General features: G+C 39.3%; 2 protein-coding genes across 2 annotated transcripts; one reads left to right on the top strand and one right to left on the bottom strand.

The window, feature by feature from the left end:
• Positions 1 to 12,185: 12,185 nt before the first annotated feature.
• LOC109211221 (SKP1-like protein 11) lies at positions 12,186 to 14,424 on the top strand. The gene is made up of 2 exons (XM_019374725.1): positions 12,186 to 12,518; positions 13,825 to 14,424. The coding sequence occupies exons 1-2, from the start codon at positions 12,248 to 12,250 to the stop codon at positions 14,100 to 14,102; spliced, it is 549 nt and encodes a 182-aa protein (XP_019230270.1). The 5' UTR covers positions 12,186 to 12,247; the 3' UTR covers positions 14,103 to 14,424.
• A 952-nt stretch (positions 14,425 to 15,376) lies between these two features.
• LOC109211218 (heat stress transcription factor A-7a-like) lies at positions 15,377 to 16,211 on the bottom strand. Its single transcript, XM_019374723.1, has 2 exons — positions 16,067 to 16,211; positions 15,377 to 15,816 (listed from the first exon to the last, which is right to left on the bottom strand). The coding sequence occupies exons 1-2, from the start codon at positions 16,209 to 16,211 to the stop codon at positions 15,377 to 15,379; spliced, it is 585 nt and encodes a 194-aa protein (XP_019230268.1).
• Between the last annotated feature and the right edge of the window lie 2,002 nt (positions 16,212 to 18,213).

Genomic DNA, 18,213 nt, shown 5'->3' with positions numbered 1-18,213 from the left:
AAGTAGAACGTCGAGTGGAGCCCAGCTAAATTACATTGTGACCGAGAAAGAGATGTTGGCAGTGGTGTTCGGATTTGACAAGTTCAGGTCATACCTGATAGGCTCGAAGGTAATCGTTTATACTGACCATGTTGCTCTCAGGTACTTAATTGAGAAGAAGGAGTCAAAATCGCGCCTGATTCGATGGGTGCTACTGCTGCAAGAATTTGATTTGGATATCCGTGACCGAAAGGGAACGGAGAACCAAGCAGCTGACCATTTATTCAGGCTGGAAGGAGCTGAAAAGAAGGTTGAGGTAGAAGAGATTCTGGAAACTTTTTCAGATGAAAAACTACTAGCCACGAGTCTCGAGGAAGCGCCATGGTATGCAGACATTGCAAACTACCTGGCAAGCGGTATTGTTCCTTATGACCTTTCCTCTGTTCAAAAAAAAAGTTCTTTCGTGATTGTCGCATGTATTATTGGGAGGAGCCTTATCTATTCAGGATTTGTATTGATAACATGATCCGGAGATGTATCCCCGAGATAGACCAGTCTTCTATTTTGCAGGCATGTCACGCGTCATCATATGGTGGGCACTTGGGGGGAGTAAGGACAGCTGCGAAAGTCTTGGAGTCGGTGTTCTACTGGCCAACACTGTTCAAAGATGCACATCTATGAATAAAGGGTTGTGACTACTGCCAACGAACCGGGAACATTTCCCGCACACATGAGATGCCCATGAACCCAATTCAGGAGGTAGAAGTGTTTGATGTATAGGAGATCGACTTCATGGGGCCTTTTGTCAGCTCATATGGCAACAAGTACATACTCGTCGCTGTGGACTACGTGTCCAAATGGGTAGAAGCTGTGGCACTCCTTACAAATGATGCAAAGGGGGTAATTGGTTTTTTGAGAAAGAACATATTCACCCGATTTGGCACCCCAAGGGCAATAATCAGTGACGGAGGCACTCACTTTTGTAATCGAGCCTTTACAAAGTTGTTAGAGAAGTACGATGTACGCCACAAGGTGGCCACCCCATATAATCCATAAACAAGCGGGCAAGTGGAAGTCTCGAATAGAGAAATAAAGAGTGTGCTGACTAAAACTGTGAATGCAACTAGAACAGATTGGGTGAGGAAGTTAGATGATGCACTTTGGGCGTATCGAACCGCTTTCAAAACTCCAATTGGCATGTCGCCATACAAGTTGGTGTTTGGGAAGGCGTGTTATTTACCAGTAGAGTTGGAGCATAGATCTTCGTGGGTGTTGAGACAGTTGAATCTTGATAGTGAAGCTGCAGGATAGTAGAGTAACGGAGTTGCACGAGCTTGATGAGTTTAGATATCACGCTTTTGAGAGCACAAGATTATACAAGGAGAGTGTTAGTTTGTATGGGTCCACCAAATCGTAGAGTACCTGTTCCTCTAAAAGGTTCTACTAAGAGTACTTAATAAAACAGTATGTAAATGAGGCAGAGGATTTTTACGTGGAAAAATCCCACACAAAGGGGATCAAAAAACCACGACCTACACCTGTAGGCTTTTAACTACACTAACTTGTAATCTACCTATTACAAGCCATTTTACAATACTTCCTATTGCAAAGTATTTACTCAACTAACTTGTGGTACCTTTACCACAAGCCACTTTGTGACTATCCTAGTTACAAAGGCTTTTTCTAACTTGTGATGCTTTGCCACTTTGTAACTCTATGATTACAAAGACTTTTTCTTATGACTAAATCTAGTCACAACACAAACTCAAGGAGTTTACAGATTTACAAGAGGATTCCTAATCAAAATGCTTCTAGGTAAGCAGTTTAGGAGATACAGTAAGTACAATGACAAGGTTACAACTCAACTAGGACCACAACAATCTATCTTTTAGGAACTGGTCCGTAGTGGCGTTCAACCTTGTTCTTCAAGCTTGAGAGGATGATTTTTCTGTTTTTGCAAGAGGCTTGAATGAGAAACAGAAGCCTTCCAGTCATGTTTTGTATAAAGCTCATTGTGGGTAAATCTTGATCACATCACTTGAAGTGATGTGAGTACTTTGTTTGGTTAGAGAATGAGTGGGCGGACAGTGCAGTGCAGTGCGGCAGAAACAGTGCCGTCAGTCACTTCATTTCCAGCTGTGTCCAATTGACTTTGTACTGCTACGAGGAAACCACAAGAGCATCAGGTCCTTGTGTTGGTTTCTAGCTCCTGAAGCTGTAGCAGTTTACCTTTAGCTGGAATCTGTTTTGCAGCAATTCAAGAAGGTCAGGTTCCCTATCTGGTTCTCAACAGTAAGTTTGTTAGATCATCAAAATATAAGGCAAGAGTATTTAAGATCTATCAATTTCCCCCTTTTTGATGATGACAAACTTAGTACTGACTTCCCCCTGAGACTATGTAATTTAAGAACCAGTTCCCCAATTTGTTTCCCCTGAATCCTATATATATCCTATATAGTATTCTTCCCCCTTTTGGTATCATAAAAAAGAACAACAGCACAAAGAAGTCGAGCCAAGCTAACTCATGCCACATATGTGCACACAAACATGATAGAGAACAGAACACATAGAGAAAGTACACGACATAATAAAAAAGGATTCATATTAATTTTTTAAACATGCCTCTCCCTTTTGAAAAAGGTAGAGGTTGCATTGGACTTGTTCACAGGAGCAGTAGTAGTAGTACATCCCAACCATCATAAAAAAAACAAAAAAAACATCAACCAACCATCAACAAGGAAACAAGAAAAAGAAACATATCCAGAAAACTGGTCACTGAAGGGGTTCTTAGGGGCACTAGGAGGAAAAGGCTTGGAAGCTGCGGCAAGTGTCTGGAGAACAAGATCTATTCGGGCGTTTCCCGACTTTTGCTCGTTGAGCAGTTCAGCCTTCAGATTCTGGACTTGCGCCCTGAGATCAGCATTTTCTTGGGTCAAACAGATCACCTCATCATTTGACATGGGAACCGCTCGGGCTTGCTGACCTTCCAGGATAGCATTCTTGGCCTTTAATCGACGTATCTCCTCACCCGCACTGTTCTGGGCATTGATGAGCTGAGACATGATTGAAGTACTCCCTACACCCCCATACTTCTCAATACACTCTCACTCTTCCAAGGTTGTCTGTGAGAATGTCTGCTTACGGGTCCCCACCTTACCTGTTCCCAGTGGAACCTTAAAGAATTTGAACACCTGAGTGAGCAAGAATCCATAGGGAAGCCCGTGATTACCATCCTTGAAATTGGCCACCTTCTGCATGTGTTCAATCATTATCGCAGGCAGACTCACGGGGTTGAAACCATCCGGTTTCTCCATTAGGTATAGATCTAATTTTGAAGTTACAGACCTCCTTTCTGCTCGAGGCAACAGTACTTTGTTAACCAACTCAAACAGCAGGTGGTAAACAGGAAGTAGTGCTTTCTTGTGGATCTGGTCCCCTTTCTGATTAGAATTATCTTTCACCACTGCATTTCGGAAGTTGTACTGGCAAACACTTCGTACACTCGACACTCCAACCGTAGGAACTTGCAAAATTTCTCCAAGCAATTGCACATCAAAGACAATGTCCACCCCATTGATCAAAGCACAAACATGATCAGTATCGACTGGAGAAAGACAAGCGAAGAAACTCTGTACCTCCTCCTCATATACTTTAGGGGCATCAATGTATAATAGGTGCATCCATTGTTGAAACTCCGCCATTTCCAGAATTTGACGCATTCCAGCCATTTCCGAGATTGTTGGGTCAAACATACGACCCATCAGGACTTGCTGATGCCTTAAGCGCTCAGAGCCAAGGCAGACCTCACTTCTTGCTTTCTTTCCGGAACTAGGTTCCTTAACTGTTCCAGACTTGCGTTTCCTATGCTTTTCTCCACTGACTATGCCTTTCCCCTTGGACTTGACAGGAGTATCCTCCTCACTCACTACCTCCTTCATCTTGGACTTAGAAGTAGATCCTTTCTCCATGGAAATAGACTCAGCCCTTTTCGAGGACCGCCTTACAAGGGAACCAGGTTCCTCAGGAGTTCCTTCTTCCACCTCAACTATAGGAATAGCTTCATCACTTACAGGTATACCATCCTTCACCAACTTTCTTCTTTTCTTGCTCTTTTGGAGTGTAGAATCATAGGCCACTTTGACCTGAAGCCTGGTAGTGGGTCGCTTGATTTCAAACTCAAGGGTGGAAACAACCCTTCGCTTACTTATGAATGCATCAAGGACCACATTGTCCAGGTCTTCTTCATCACTAGATCGCATTTCTAGTGCTTGAATTTCTAGGGGCACAACATCGAATGCAGGAACAACACTGTCCTGGGGATGAAAATCCTAATTTGGATCCTCCAAAGAGGGATCAGGTACCTCATGTGAGGCCCCAGTAGTGTATGCTGCTGCAGCCCCTTCAAACGCCATAATGGTCCCTTCTTCCCCCATGCTTCGTGACTCATGTTTCTGGAAAATAACTTCATGCAATACCCCATCAGCGGATACCACAAACACAGTCTTTTCTTCTTCAACCGGTGTTTCCACAACCATGGAATCGACGGCAACGATAGCGGAGCCTTTTGTGCACTCAGTATTTTGACCTTGTTCTCCACTTAGGGTTTGACTCGTGTGGGCAACAGACGATGGAGGAAATAGGGCAGTAGTTTCAAGGGTTTCTGAGTTGGGAAGAGGTTAGGAAACTAGGGAAGGTGTGACTATAGTAGTAGGAGTGATAGAGTGTGACAAGGACTCAGTGACGGCGAGAGGTTCCATAGATGGGTCAGAGGTGGTTACAGCTGAGGCAGAGAGATCAGAAGTTTTCTGAGCCATTGGAAGAGGTGGTGTGATGATCCTTTCCTGTTGGGTGGATTTAGAATAGGGCTTATGGTTAAGAAGGGAAGAAGAGAGGGGTTTTTAAATGGAGAGGATAATTATGAAGAGAGAAGAATAGGCACCGATTCTGAAACGGCGGTTGGGCGTGGAGAATTGTGATGTTTCAGAGGGAGATGGAACGTTTTAAATTGAAGGGACGTGACAGCCGGATCTGATAGTTGATGATATGGCAGTTGTATTTTGTACCTTTTAAGACGTGTATTAAAGGATGCACAGAACTACTAACCTTTAGTACAAGAACCTGGTTCTTGAAAAACATTTTCTTCAAGCCCTTTTTTGGAAAGAATTAATCCTCTTTTATCAGTCATGTACTGCATCTACTGCTTCTATGCTCATCATGCATGTCTACCTGCAACGGTATTGAAGTGAGTTAGACAGGGCCAGAAAACACTTTGAACTAATTATTTCTTAAGAATGCTAGCCAGCTAAGAGGAAACAGGTTCTTAATTTGGCTTCAACAGTCCCAACTTTACTCTGTTTCTTTCAAACTGTTCCCTACTTAGTGCCTTGGTGAAAATGTCTGCAATTTGATCTTCTGTGCTGCAGAACTTCATGCATATCAACCCTTTCTCCACAATATCTCTAAGAAAATGATGCCTCACATCAATATGTTTGGTCCTTTTATGTTGAACTGGATTCTTTGCCATGTTGAGTGCACTGGTGTTGTCACATAGGAGAGGCACACTCTCAGTGAGAACTCCAAAATCCTCCAGTTGTTGCTTGATCCATAGAAGCTGAGCACAGCAGGATGCTGCAGCTACATATTCAGCTTCAGCTGTTGAAAGAGCCACTGAATTTTGCCTCCTTGTACCCCAAGAGATAAGACATGAGCCTAAGAAGTGAGCCATTCCAGAAGTGCTTTTTCTGTCCACAAGATAACCTGCATAGTCTGCATCAGCATACCCAATTATATTAAATCTGTCACCTGATGGATAATACAGCACCAGGTCCTGCGTTCCTTTGAGATATCTCAGTATTCTTTTAGCAGCCTTCAAGTGAGATTCCTTGGGATTTGATTGAAACCTTGCACACAGCCCCACGCTGAAAACAATATCAGGTCGACTGGCAGTGAGATAGAGGAGAGATCCAATGATGCTCTATACATTGTTTGATTCACAGGAGTTCCAACTTCATCCATGTCCAGTTGAGTGGCAGTTGCAATGGGAGTGTCTATCACCTTCGATGCTTCCATGTCAAACCTCTTCAAAAGTTCCCTGATGTATTTTTGCTGACAAATGGAAGTACCCTTTGGGGACTGTTTTACTTGAAGACCCAAGAAGAAGTTTAATTCTCCCATCATGCTCATTTCAAATTCACTTCCCATAAGTTTTGCAAACTCTTCACACAGCAAGTCAGCTGTTGCCCAAAAATGATATCATCAACATAAACCTGAACAATGAGCAGGTTCCTTCCTCGTTTCTTTAAGAAAAGAGTATTGTCAATTTTCCCTCTCTTAAAACCATTTTCTAAGAGAAATTTCGACAATCTTTCATACCAAGCTCGAGGTGCCTGCTTTAGCCCGTACAGAGCTTTGTCAAGCTTGAACACATATTCAGGGTGCTCATGACATTCAAACCCTGGGGGTTGCTTCACATAGACTTCTTCCTTAAGGATTCCATTCAAAAATGCACTTTTGACGTCCATTTGGAACAAGGTGAATTCCATATGAGATGCAAAAGCGATTAAAATTCTGATAGCTTCCATCCGAGCCACTGGAGCATACGTTTCATCATAGTCAATCCCTTCCTCCTGATTGTAGCCTTGGACAACTAGCCTTGCCTTGTTTCTTGTGGTAATTCCATGTTCATCGAGCTTGTTTCTGAACACCCACCTGGTTCCTATAATGGTTTTATCTGGGGGTCTGGCTACCAGGTGCCACACGCTGTTTCTCTCAAACTGGTGCAGCTCTTCTTGCATGGCTGTAATCCAGTCTGCATCTTTCAAAGCTTCCTTGATGTTTTTGGGTTCTATTTGGGAGAGAAACGCTGAGAAGGCAAGTGAATTTCTGGCTCTTGACCTGGTTTGTACTCCAGAGTCTAGATGAGTGATGTGTTGTCTATATGGTGAGAGCTTTGGTGTCTCCAGTTAGACGCCTGAGGCTCACTCTGAGAGGAGGGAAGTATGTTTGGCTGATTTTCCTCTATCCTTCTTTCAGGTGCTAGTGGAGTTCCCTGAACTGCATCATCCACGCTTTCTTCAGCTTCTGTGGTCGTGATTGAGGTGCTTGGTTCTGTTGATGATGAGGCAGCATTGTCTTCATTTTGCTCCTTTACTTGACTCATCATATCTGTCTTTCCGTTTGTCATGTTAATGACTTCACCAGGAACAAGTAAGGGTTCTCCATCTTGATCTTCCTCAGCACTCTTCTCATATGATGGATAAGATTCATCAAAGATAACATGGACACTCTCCCCAACACATTGAGTCCGCTTGTTATATATCTTTTAAGCCTTGCTTTGAGAAGAGTACCCAAGAAATTTTCCTTCGTCACTCTTGGCATCGAATTTACCAAGTTGATCCTTTCCATTGTTGAGGACATAGCATTAGCATCCAAATGTTCTTAGATGAGTCAACTTGGGTTTTCTTCCATTCAACAATTCATAAGGGGTCTTATTCAGAAGTGATCTGATCATACACCTGTTCACTAAATAGCAGGCAGTGTTGACAGCTTCAGCCCAGAAATTTTTTGCAAGTCCACTGTCAATCAGCATTGTTCTTGCCATTTCTTCCAGAGTTCTGTTCTTCCTTTCTACTACTCCCTTTTGCTGGGGAGTTCTGGGAGCTGAGAAGTTGTGAGTGATTCCATTTTCATTGCAGAATTCATCAAATTTGACATTGTCAAATTCTGTTCCATGATCTGATCTGATGCAAACAACTCTAGACTCCATCTTTACCTGGATTTTCTTCACACAGGCCACAAATACCTCAATTGTTTCATCTTTTGATCTGAGAAACAGAGTCCATGTGAATCTGGAATAGTCGTCCACAATCACAAAAATGTATCTCTTTCCTCCTCTGCTTTGCACCTTCATAGGTCCACACAGATCCATATGCAGGAGCTCGAGCGGCTTTGAGGTGATCACATCTCTTTTTGACTTAAAGGAGGACTTCACATGTTTTCCTCTAGCACAGGCATCACAGACCTTTTGAGTTTTGAATTGTGACACAGGCAGACCATGGACCAGGTCCTTCTGAATTAGTTTGTTCAGAAGAGAAAAGCTTGCATGACCCAATCTTCTGTGCCAAAGTTCAGCATCATCGTCAACAGCCTTCAGACATCTCAGATCACCATTCTGTAAAGATTCGAAATCAATAACATAGATGTTCTTGTATCTTTTGGCCACCAGTACTATTTCACAGGTCACAAGGTCAGTGACTGTACATATTTTGGACAAGAATTCCACCTTATTTTCTTTATCACAAATTTGAGAAACACTTAGGAGACTGTACTTAAGCCCATTGACATAGTACACATTCTCAATAGAGTGAGTGAGCGACTTCCCAACTTTTCCAACTCCAAGAATATACCCTTTTTTGCCATTAACAAAGGATACACTCCCTCCTTGCAAGGCTTTTAGTGAAAGAAAGTCTGTGGTGTTCCCAGTCATGTGTTTTGAACATCCACTATCCATGAACCATTGTTGATCGCTTCCTTTCACTGTTCCCTGCACAAGAGATTTAGGAGTTAATTTTAGGAATCCAAACAAGTTTGGGTCCCTTATAGTAAGCAAGAGGATGAAGAAGAGCTCTCTTGGTCCATGCAGGTAATGTGCATTTTTTGTGAGTGGAACCTGGTTCCTCTTTTGTGGTCACGGTTTCAGCAGCCACTTTGTCTTTCTGAACTGATTGATTCTTGGCCTGGACACCTTCCTTGAAGCGCCTATTGTTCCCACATTGGGTACGAGGCCAATTATCAGATACAATGACGCTCTTACTGTGAGGGTTGTGAGAAGTTTTCTCCCTTTGAAACCCTGCTCCCTGCCCTTTTTTACTATCATTTGTAAGTAAGGCAGTGGTAGCTTCGGAGGATCAGGTCCACTTTAGAGACCTTTCAAGATCATTCATTACTTTTTCTAGATTTTCTTGGAGGAGCTCGTTTTTCTCAATTTCAGCACTCATCCTACGTCTCAAAGCTTTCACCTCATCTTCAAGCCTAAGGTATTCCTCACTTGCTATCTCCTTTCCTCCTACAGAACTTTCAGGTTCAAACTTAGTAGATGGTTTTACTATTGTTTCCCTTTGGTCTGTAATTTCTGCCAACAAATTGTTCTTTTCTTTTCTAAGGGTTTCAGTGGTTTTCTTATGATCAGTAACTGCAGCCACTAAGTCTTCACTAGTGCGTTCAGATTCTTCTAGTTCTAAGATCAAGGAATCCCTATCCTCCGCAAGACTACAAAAGGCAGTAATTAAAATATCAACTAAACACATGAGTTTTTTTTGGAGAATAGGATTTCAGATTTTTCTGAATATCCCCGAAGCTTACCTCTTCGTTGCCATTGTCTTCATCATTATCTGATTGAGCCATCAAAGCAAGCGTTGAGTCATATCCAATCTCCCCGCCTTCAACTGCCATTGTGGAACTATCATCGGTATTAGATTTATCTTGTTTTACTTGTGTAGTTCCCTCATAATCTATTTGCAGAGCCTCCCATATTTCCTTTGCAGTGTCGCATGTAGAGATTCTGTCGTACTCTTTAGGTCCCAAACCATATACCAGAATTTTCTTGGCACGAAAATTCTTTTCCACTGCTTTCTTGTCTGCTTCAGTGTATTCTTTGCTGGTTTTTTTTTATTGAAAATGGAAATTCATTTAGTACCTTGATTGGAACAAACGGAACATCACAGATGACATCCCAAAGCTCACAATCCTCAGCCATGATGAAATCATGCATTCTAGCTTTCCACCACCAATAGTATTTACCATCAAAACTTGGGTGGGTCGTATATGGATTGACTTTCTTCAAAAGCCTCCATGAGGATCCTTCCTAGGTGTTAGCCTGATAGGAGGAACCTGCTCTGATACCAATTGTTAGTTTGTATGGGTCCACCAAATCGTAGAGTACCTGTTCCTCTATAAGGTTCTACTGAGAGTACTTAATAAAACAGTATGTAAATGAGGCAGAGGATTTTTACGTGGAAAAATCCCACACAAGGGGATCAAAAAACCACGACCTACACCTGTAGGCTTTTAACTTCGCTAACTTGTAATCTACCTATTACAAGCCACTTTACAATACTTCCTATTGCAAAGGATTTACTCAACTAACTTGTGGTACCTTTACCACAAGCCACTTTGTGACTATCCTAGTTACAAAGGCTTTTTCTAACTTGTGATGCTATCACCACAAGCCACTTTGTAACTCTACGATTACAAAGACATTTCCTTATGACTAAATTTAGTCACAACATAAACTCAAGGAGTTTACGAATTTACAAGAGGATTCCTAATCAAAATGCTTCTAGGTAAGCAGTTTAGGAGATACAGTAAGTACAATTACAAGGTTACAACTCAACTAGGACAACAACAATCTATCTTTTTAGGAACTGGTCCGTAGTAGTGTTCAACCTTGTTCTTCAAGCTTGTGAGGATTGATTTTTCTGTTTTTTGCGAGAGACTTGAATGAGAAATAGAAGCCTTCCAGTCATGTTTTGTATAAAGCTCCTTGTGGGTACATCTTGATCACATCACTTAAAGTGATGTGAGTACTTTGTTTGGTTAGAAAATGAGTGGGCGGACAGTGCAGTGCGGTGGGGCAGAAATAGTGCCGTCAGTCACTTCATTTCCAGCTGTGTCCCAATGACTTTGTACTGCTATGAGGAAACCACAAGAGCATCAGGTCCTTGTGTTGGTTCCCAGCTCCTGAAGCTGTAGCAGTTCACTTTTAGTCGGAATTCGTTAAAGCTTACAGCAATTCAAGTAGGTCAGGTTCCCTATCTGGTTCTCAATAGTAAGTTTGTTAGATCATCAAAACATAAGGCAAGAGTATTTAAGATCTATCATGTTAATAGTTGTTGTTATTCATGATTATCAAAATACTTCTACGAGTTTGTGTTTCAAGAATCATAGGTATAATTGTTTACCCGTAAAATGGTACAGTTAAATTTGTTACGTGGTTTATAGACAAACGAACTGATTTGATCCGAAAAATGATTAAAAAAATAAGATTAAACTGAGATTCAGCAATTGAAATTGGAGAAGATGACAAGTCTGGCTCCGGGTGCAATGCCTCCGAGGACAAAAGTGAAAGTAATGATAAAATGCAAATAAAATTGTTTAATTGAGAGCAGAAGTAAAATATCGCTTATGTTTGCAGAAAATTGCGTCTGTTTCAATAGCTGCTGAGCCTGCTATTTATAGCTTTACCTAGAGAAACAAGATCCTAGGATCAAACTCCTCTTAAATGATAATAAAACAGTCATATGTAACGACATTGCCATGAATGCAAATATTCTCTGCAACGGTCGCTCATTTAATGTTAGAGAATATTCCCTCATTGAATGCTATTCGATGGAAAACCCTTAATTTCCTCCCGTTAAATGTGCTCGCTTCGGAATTTACTCGATGTCGATTATATTTGTTGTGTCCTGTATTGGTTATTGCTTGACTTGCCTTTTTTTTGCTTTCGGTTCCACGTGTCATGCTGTCATTCAACCATCTGTTACAAACCAGTTTTACCCCGTACAATAATTACTCTAGTAATTGGTCGCGTTGACCAGAAAAATCAACTTTAGGGTTAAGTTGTACAAAATTACTCCATCCTCCTTAAGTTATATGACATATTTTTTTTCCCTTTAGTCAGTCCCAAAAAGAATGACATATTTCTATATATATATAGTAACAATTCAACTTTAAATGCACTCAACGAATAAAACGATGAGCTAAAAAGGAATTCACCTATTATACAGATTACAGAGGGAAACGTCTAAAAATATTATTTACGAGAGATATCCTCTAAAATAGAGATAAGGACAAAATTTTCAATCACTCATTTACTATTATTGTATGCATAATTATTCCTACTCTATAAAGAGTGGGAGTTTAAATAAGTAGCACTTATCTAAAGTGAAATCCTCCTCTCTCTAATGACAAAATTAAAAAAGAAAATGAAAACCACAAAAACAAAATTAAGGTCTTTGTCCCTTAATTCACGATCTATCTTGTCCGTAAAAGAACTAAAAAAAATGACACCCAATTTCAAACCAAATATGAATTGGTCTTTCGGAATTCGTTACGTTTTTTTGTCAATTTCTGATCAACATGATCCATTACTTACGGGACTTTGTAACCTACATATATACCAATAATAAATCCCATAACACTTCACTGCATTTCATTCATATTTCTCTCTTCTTTTTTTGTCTGAAAAATATAGAAAAGCTCTAATTTAATTATGGCAACCGAAGGCAAGAAAATGGTGACTTTAAAATCAAATGATGATAAGGAATTTGAAGTTGAAGAAGCTGCAGTAAATCAATCTGAAATGATCAAGAACATGATTGAAGATGGATGCGCTACTAGTGTTATTCCACTTCCAAATATTGATAGCATTACCCTAAGCAAAGTCATTGAGTATCTCAACAAGCATATTACTAGGGACGAAGACGAGGACGAGGACGTGGACGAGGACAAGGACAAGGACAAAGGAAAGGAGGCGGAAACAGGTGAGTAAAGTTGGTAAATGAGTGAGTTGAGTCAATTTGAGCGTAACAGATGAGTTATAATCCAACTCGTACAAAGTTTATTTGGGTCAAAATGGAACAATAATTGGTCATAACTTAAGGTGCCCGACATGACTCAATTTTTTTCCTTTTAGGTTCTTGATATAATTCTTTCAAATTAACACAATTCTCAGTCTCCAAATTGACACAAGTATCAAATTTTTTTCCTAATTGGTATAATTTGTAATCTCAAAATTTGATCCTTAATGTTTGGGTTTGGTTGGATTTTGACCCGTCAGGTTATATTATTTTGGCCCATTTGACTTGATATTTTGAGTGAAAATAGCACGAGCTAGTCAGTTTTCGGACTGGTAATTGAAAAATAGCCAGTGTTTGCAAAGTCATTGAAAAATAGCCACTATTTTGCGGCACACGTAAAGTTCCAGCATAATATACTGGAGATTGGTGCACCTGTGTATGAACTTCCAGCATATTATGCTGGACCAGTATATTATGCTGGAAGTCCAGTATATTATACTGAAACTTCAGTATGTTATGCTGGAATATTTTTCGGATTTTGAACAGTGTTTTCGTTCAGATTTATCTTTACATGAAAAGTGGCTAAATTTTGATTACTTTTGAAACTGTGGCTATTTTTCAAATACCACTTGTAAATCTGGCTATTTTTGAATTTCTCCCAAATTTCGATGGTCATTTCGAGTTGAACCTGTCGGGTTAAATCAATAAATGAGTCATAACCAATTCCGTTTAATAGTTCACTGGTGGCAGAACTAATGGCGGATCCAGGATTTCAAAGTCATGGGTGCTCGTCGATAAAAATTCTAAAAGAAAAGAAAAAAAGAATTTACTGATGGGTGCTCACCCGATACTTATCTTAAAAATTTGATAATTGCTATATAAATCTGCTAATCATAGTCAAAGACAATGGGTGCTTAAGCACCCATATAGTTCCATGTAGATCCGCCAATGGCAGAAGCCAATGTCCATATGATATCGGCAGACTCATTCTAACTGAAACAAGGGTACTGAGTCTTTACCAACTTCCATATATTCTATTTTCGGAAAGCGAGAAAAGGTGTGCGAGGTTGCTTTACTAAGTAAGATAAGACAAGAAGCAAGACCGTACCAGCTACAAAAGTCATTGCTTCTTAGCGCATCCATTTTCTTGCTTGTTGGCGTTTGACTAATAAAATGGAAAGAGTCTTTCTTGCTTGTTTAATAAAGTCTCGTCTTTTGTTTAAGCTCGGACAAGTTACAAATAAATGGGTTGATATTGCTACCTCTACAGGTGAGGAAGAAGATCTCAAGGAATTCGACGAGAAATTCGTAAACATGGGATGGGAAGAGCTTTTCGACGTAATAATGGCAGCAAATTATTTGAACATTCACGAGTTGATGGAATTATGTTGTCAATCTGCAGCTGATAGATTGAAGAACAAGAGTGTTAGAGCAGTTCGTGAGATGTTAAAGATTACTAATGATCTTACTGAAGAAGAAGAGAAAGAGATTATTAATGATGCTCCTTGGGCTTTTGAAGGTCCTGAAATTGATGATACTGTTAATTAGATTATTATAGTAATATCAATTTATTTAATGTACAATAGGCAAAAGGAATTTTTTTGGATGTGGGGATTAATGAAATAATGATCTCTACATTAGAGTCTATGGATATTTTAGGTCTAATGTTATGTTGGTTCTTTAGTTTTTTTGGTTATTGTACTCTGCATGTTTGAAGGGAGCCTTGGAGCAACGGTAAATTTGTTTCTACGTGAGTACGGGATGCTTTGTGCACACCAGGCTGCCCTTTTACTCTGCATGTTATTCATGGTGTTTTGATGTATTTGCACTGTTGAATAATTGAGTTATTTTGTTTCTTTGGCTCTAGTTAGTTTTGTGTTTCTGAATTTTCTTTTAATGGCCTTTTTGATTTGCAAAATATATTGAGGATTATATGTATTGTTTAATACAGTTTATCGTTATGCCCTGTTACTTAAATAGATCATGGAAATTTTCATTTCTTGATTATTCAATTATCAAATGAATTGAAAAAGAAGAATCGATATTGAGGAAAAAGCTGTTCTTTTATGGTTAGAAAATATCATGATATGGGCTACAAATTCGATTGTAGTGCTTACAATAACAACAACAAACTTAGTATAATTTTATAAGTGGAGTTCGAGAAGGGTAGTGTGTACGCAGACCTTGCTCTACCTTAAAGGTAGAAAGGCTGTTTCCGATAGACCCTCTGCTCAAGAAAAGATGAAAAGAAAGCCTTAACAACAAACAATACATCGTAGTGCTTTTGATCCTAATTTAGTACATTACCCTTCTGCTTTCAAAAGATAATCTTTTTTGTTACGGAAAAGGGCCAAAAATGCCTCCTACAAATGGCTCACAAATATCCTCCGTTAATTTTAGGGGTATGTTTGAACCCAAAACAAAAAGTTAGCAGTATTTTTAGACCAAAAGGTTAACGAAAGATATTTGTGAGCCATTTTTAACACGTTAGGGATAATTTTTGGCCCTTTTCCGTTTTTGTTATCAAACACAACCAGAAAGATGAATCAAAACCTGTTGCTACATATTGGAAAAGAAGTACAAAATTTTGAAATTAGAGTAATATTTAACTTTAACACAAACACACACACACATATATCTATAGAGTTGATCATATATAAAAGTTTCAATAATTATGTACATCAAACTATAGCAAGTTTAACTAAACCCTAAACTAATCAACTAAAGGAAAAACAAAAAAGAACAAATAAACTTCAAACATAATAGCTAAACATAATCGTACTGTAAAAAAAACAATTACCAACACAAAAGAACACTAGAAATCATCCACTTTTCTTCTCAATCTCAATCTTCTGCATGATTTCATGTACTTGTTTAATAGCTACCAAAGCATCCATCTTCTTCTCCACTAAGTTTTTGCAAATTTCTGCTATATCCTCTACTTTACGTTTCTTTGTTTGCTCATCTTTCTTCATTGCCTGCTGCATTACAACTTGCTTAATTCCTTTTGCCAAGAAACAGAGAAGTTTCCTAAATTTAGCATCAGATTTTTCTAAGTATTCCCTCAACGACGCGATTCCATTAGCCAAATCGTCTTGTTTCTCCTTCATCTTCTCGATTTCTGACATCAATGTAACGTTGAAATCTCTCTGGCTCCTCAACTCTGTCTCTACCCCATTATAGTAATTTTCTTGATAACAATGTTCTTGAATTTTCTGATTTTGATTTCGTCGCTTTATGTTAGATAACAAGTATTTTTTCCCTGGTTGAAACCAATAATGTTCATACTCAAATTTTTGCAGTCCAATCTTCTTGAACCCCTGTTGATCATAATATACAATAAACATTTAAAATAAGATTCACTGTTATATTGAAAAATGTAACAAAATAAACAAGGTAACTTACATAGTTATTGAGTTGGTAAATAAAGCTAGATAGATTTTCATGCTTGAAATATTGAGGTAGAAGTTGGGAACATAGTCTAATATGATCCCAAATAATAAAACTGGTACCAGTTAAACTCCAGCTAATAATAGAATTCGTATTCGGATCATCCACCATTTCATATGTCTTCGTTAAGAAAGGAGGTATACGAGGTTTATGTAATACTATTGCACCATCAGAACCAGAAAATTGACTGATATTGTTCATCGCCATGTTAATTTCTTGTGTTAAGAGAAAAAGGAGAAGTTTTTTTTTCCGGAAAATTTTGTAGATATGTGCTATTTGTTCTTTGTATTAAGTAGTTTTTCTTTTTATTGTTTAGCCACTAATTTATATTAGAGTCTTTGGATTTAGAATAAGTGATCACATGATATAGTACGTTCCCTTTGATAAATAGTACTATTTGATTCTCCTTGTATTGTACAGTAACATGCAAATTGAAACTTTTCCTTCTTGTACTATACTATTCTTGACACAGTATTATTTTTGCTATGTCTATAGAACATTGTGAAAACTAGTCATATATTTCAAAAAAATTGAGGGCAAAACGAGCAAAGTCTAGAGTTAAATGATAAATTTCAGAAAAAAGGGGCGTTACTCCAATTTGGAAGTTGATTAGGGAAAGCAGAGCAAGAGATATACTTTTTCATATGTTCTTTATGTAGAAAAAAATACTACAACAACAGTTAAACTTCAGACCCGAACAAGTTGGGGTTGATTGTACGATCCTTACTAATCATGTTACTGTTGCGCGCTACTGTGTTAAAACACAAAATCATAAAACTGTTAGAAGAATAAAAGAAACTGGAAAAACAGTAAAGAATAAGAAATATTCCGAGTCCACAATTTGCTTGTGTGTCCTTAAGGAATTTTAACCCCCTCACACGTTGCCAAGGTAATGGATTAAATCCTCCCAGGATAAAACGGAATAAACCTTCCTGCAACAGTGGCAATACAAACTGCAGGATACCAACGAACTTAAAGAACGGAGCAAAATCACACTTACGAATTTGAGAGAGAGAGACTGCGAATTAGAATGCAGTATTTTCAGAAAGAAGGAAGTTCTGTAATGTTTTTGATGTGTTAAAAACGAAGCCATGCCTCAAAATTTATAGGCAATTATTGGAAGAGGAGTGATGTTTGTTCTGGAAAAGGTGCCTTTTTAGAAGTTTACGCGGCCTGTCGCGGTCCTACCGCGGTTACGCCAGGACCGCGGCCAGGGAGGCCCTCTGAATCTGCAGCAGGGTTCTGGCGCGGTCCTACTGCGGTTACGCCAGGACCGCGGCCAGACTATCCTTCTGAATCTTCAGCAGTGATCTGGCATTTAANCAGAAGAAGAAGTTCTGTAATGTTTTTGGAGTGTAAAAAACGAGCTATGCCTCAGATTTATAGGCAATATTGGAGAGGTGTGATGTTGTCTGGAAAGGTGCCTTTCAGAAGTTACGCCAGGACCGCGGCCAGAGTGGCCCTCTGAATCTGCAGCAGGGTACTCTTATCGATCGATCATTTGACAAATCCGAATCTGAAGCCGAAGCCGAAGCCGAAGCCGAGCCGAGCGAGCGAGCGACGACGGCGCGAGGGATCATTCTCTTCAACTCCTTTTAAGAGCTTTAAGAAGTGATTCTATATATAAGCACACAAATGTAGTTGTCCCTCACCAATGAGGGACAAAGTGCAAGTCAAAAGCTCACTTCATTCAAATTTTCATTTCCCTCCATTTTATTTCCCACCATTTCCAATTCACACTCTTATACTTTAAAGCCCAATGCTTAATATCTTTGAAGCTCAATGCCTTTAAAGTCCAACAATCCCCCACATGAATGGGAATGGCTGTAACAAGAATGATCATAGATGAAAGCTGTGTGATTTGCAAGTAAGGATTAATCGCATCTGGATAAGTAGCTTTCCCTTTGAACTTTCCGTAGTAAACATATGTCGGATATACTCGGTCAATCGGTAGATTTGATATCTTTGAACCGTCGAACTTTAGTGTATACCTAGACAACCATATGTCACACAACCAACCCTTAACCGTCTTTTGGTTCTCATTGTTGTGTTCGTTTCAGCCATGAACACCGCCTGGTTTCATAAGTGCGTAGAGAATTGGCCTTACAGAATTCTCATTGAAGCGGCTTCCACTTCACACTTACATAGGTGATTCCTAAACGTGTAATCCTTTAGATTGACACTATTTGATAAATACCACATCAAACTT

The sequence above is a fragment of the Nicotiana attenuata genome, unplaced genomic scaffold (assembly GCF_001879085.1).
Source record: "Nicotiana attenuata strain UT unplaced genomic scaffold, NIATTr2, whole genome shotgun sequence".
NCBI classification, from domain to species: domain Eukaryota; kingdom Viridiplantae; phylum Streptophyta; class Magnoliopsida; order Solanales; family Solanaceae; genus Nicotiana; species Nicotiana attenuata.
Note: the sequence above shows the minus strand (reverse complement) of the source record. Positions and strands in the feature narration are given on the sequence as shown.

Coding starts and splice junctions, on each gene's coding strand:
- LOC109211221 (XM_019374725.1), top strand. CDS start 12,248: ATGGCAACCGAAGGCAAGAAAATGGTGACTTTAAAATCAAATGATGAT. Junction 12,519..13,824: donor AGGAAAGGAGGCGGAAACAG/GTGAGTAAAGTT, acceptor CTACCTCTACAG/GTGAGGAAGAAGATCTCAAG.
- LOC109211218 (XM_019374723.1), bottom strand. CDS start 16,211: ATGGCGATGAACAATATCAGTCAATTTTCTGGTTCTGATGGTGCAATA. Junction 15,817..16,066: donor TATTAGCTGGAGTTTAACTG/GTACCAGTTTTA, acceptor GGTTTCAACCAG/GGAAAAAATACTTGTTATCT.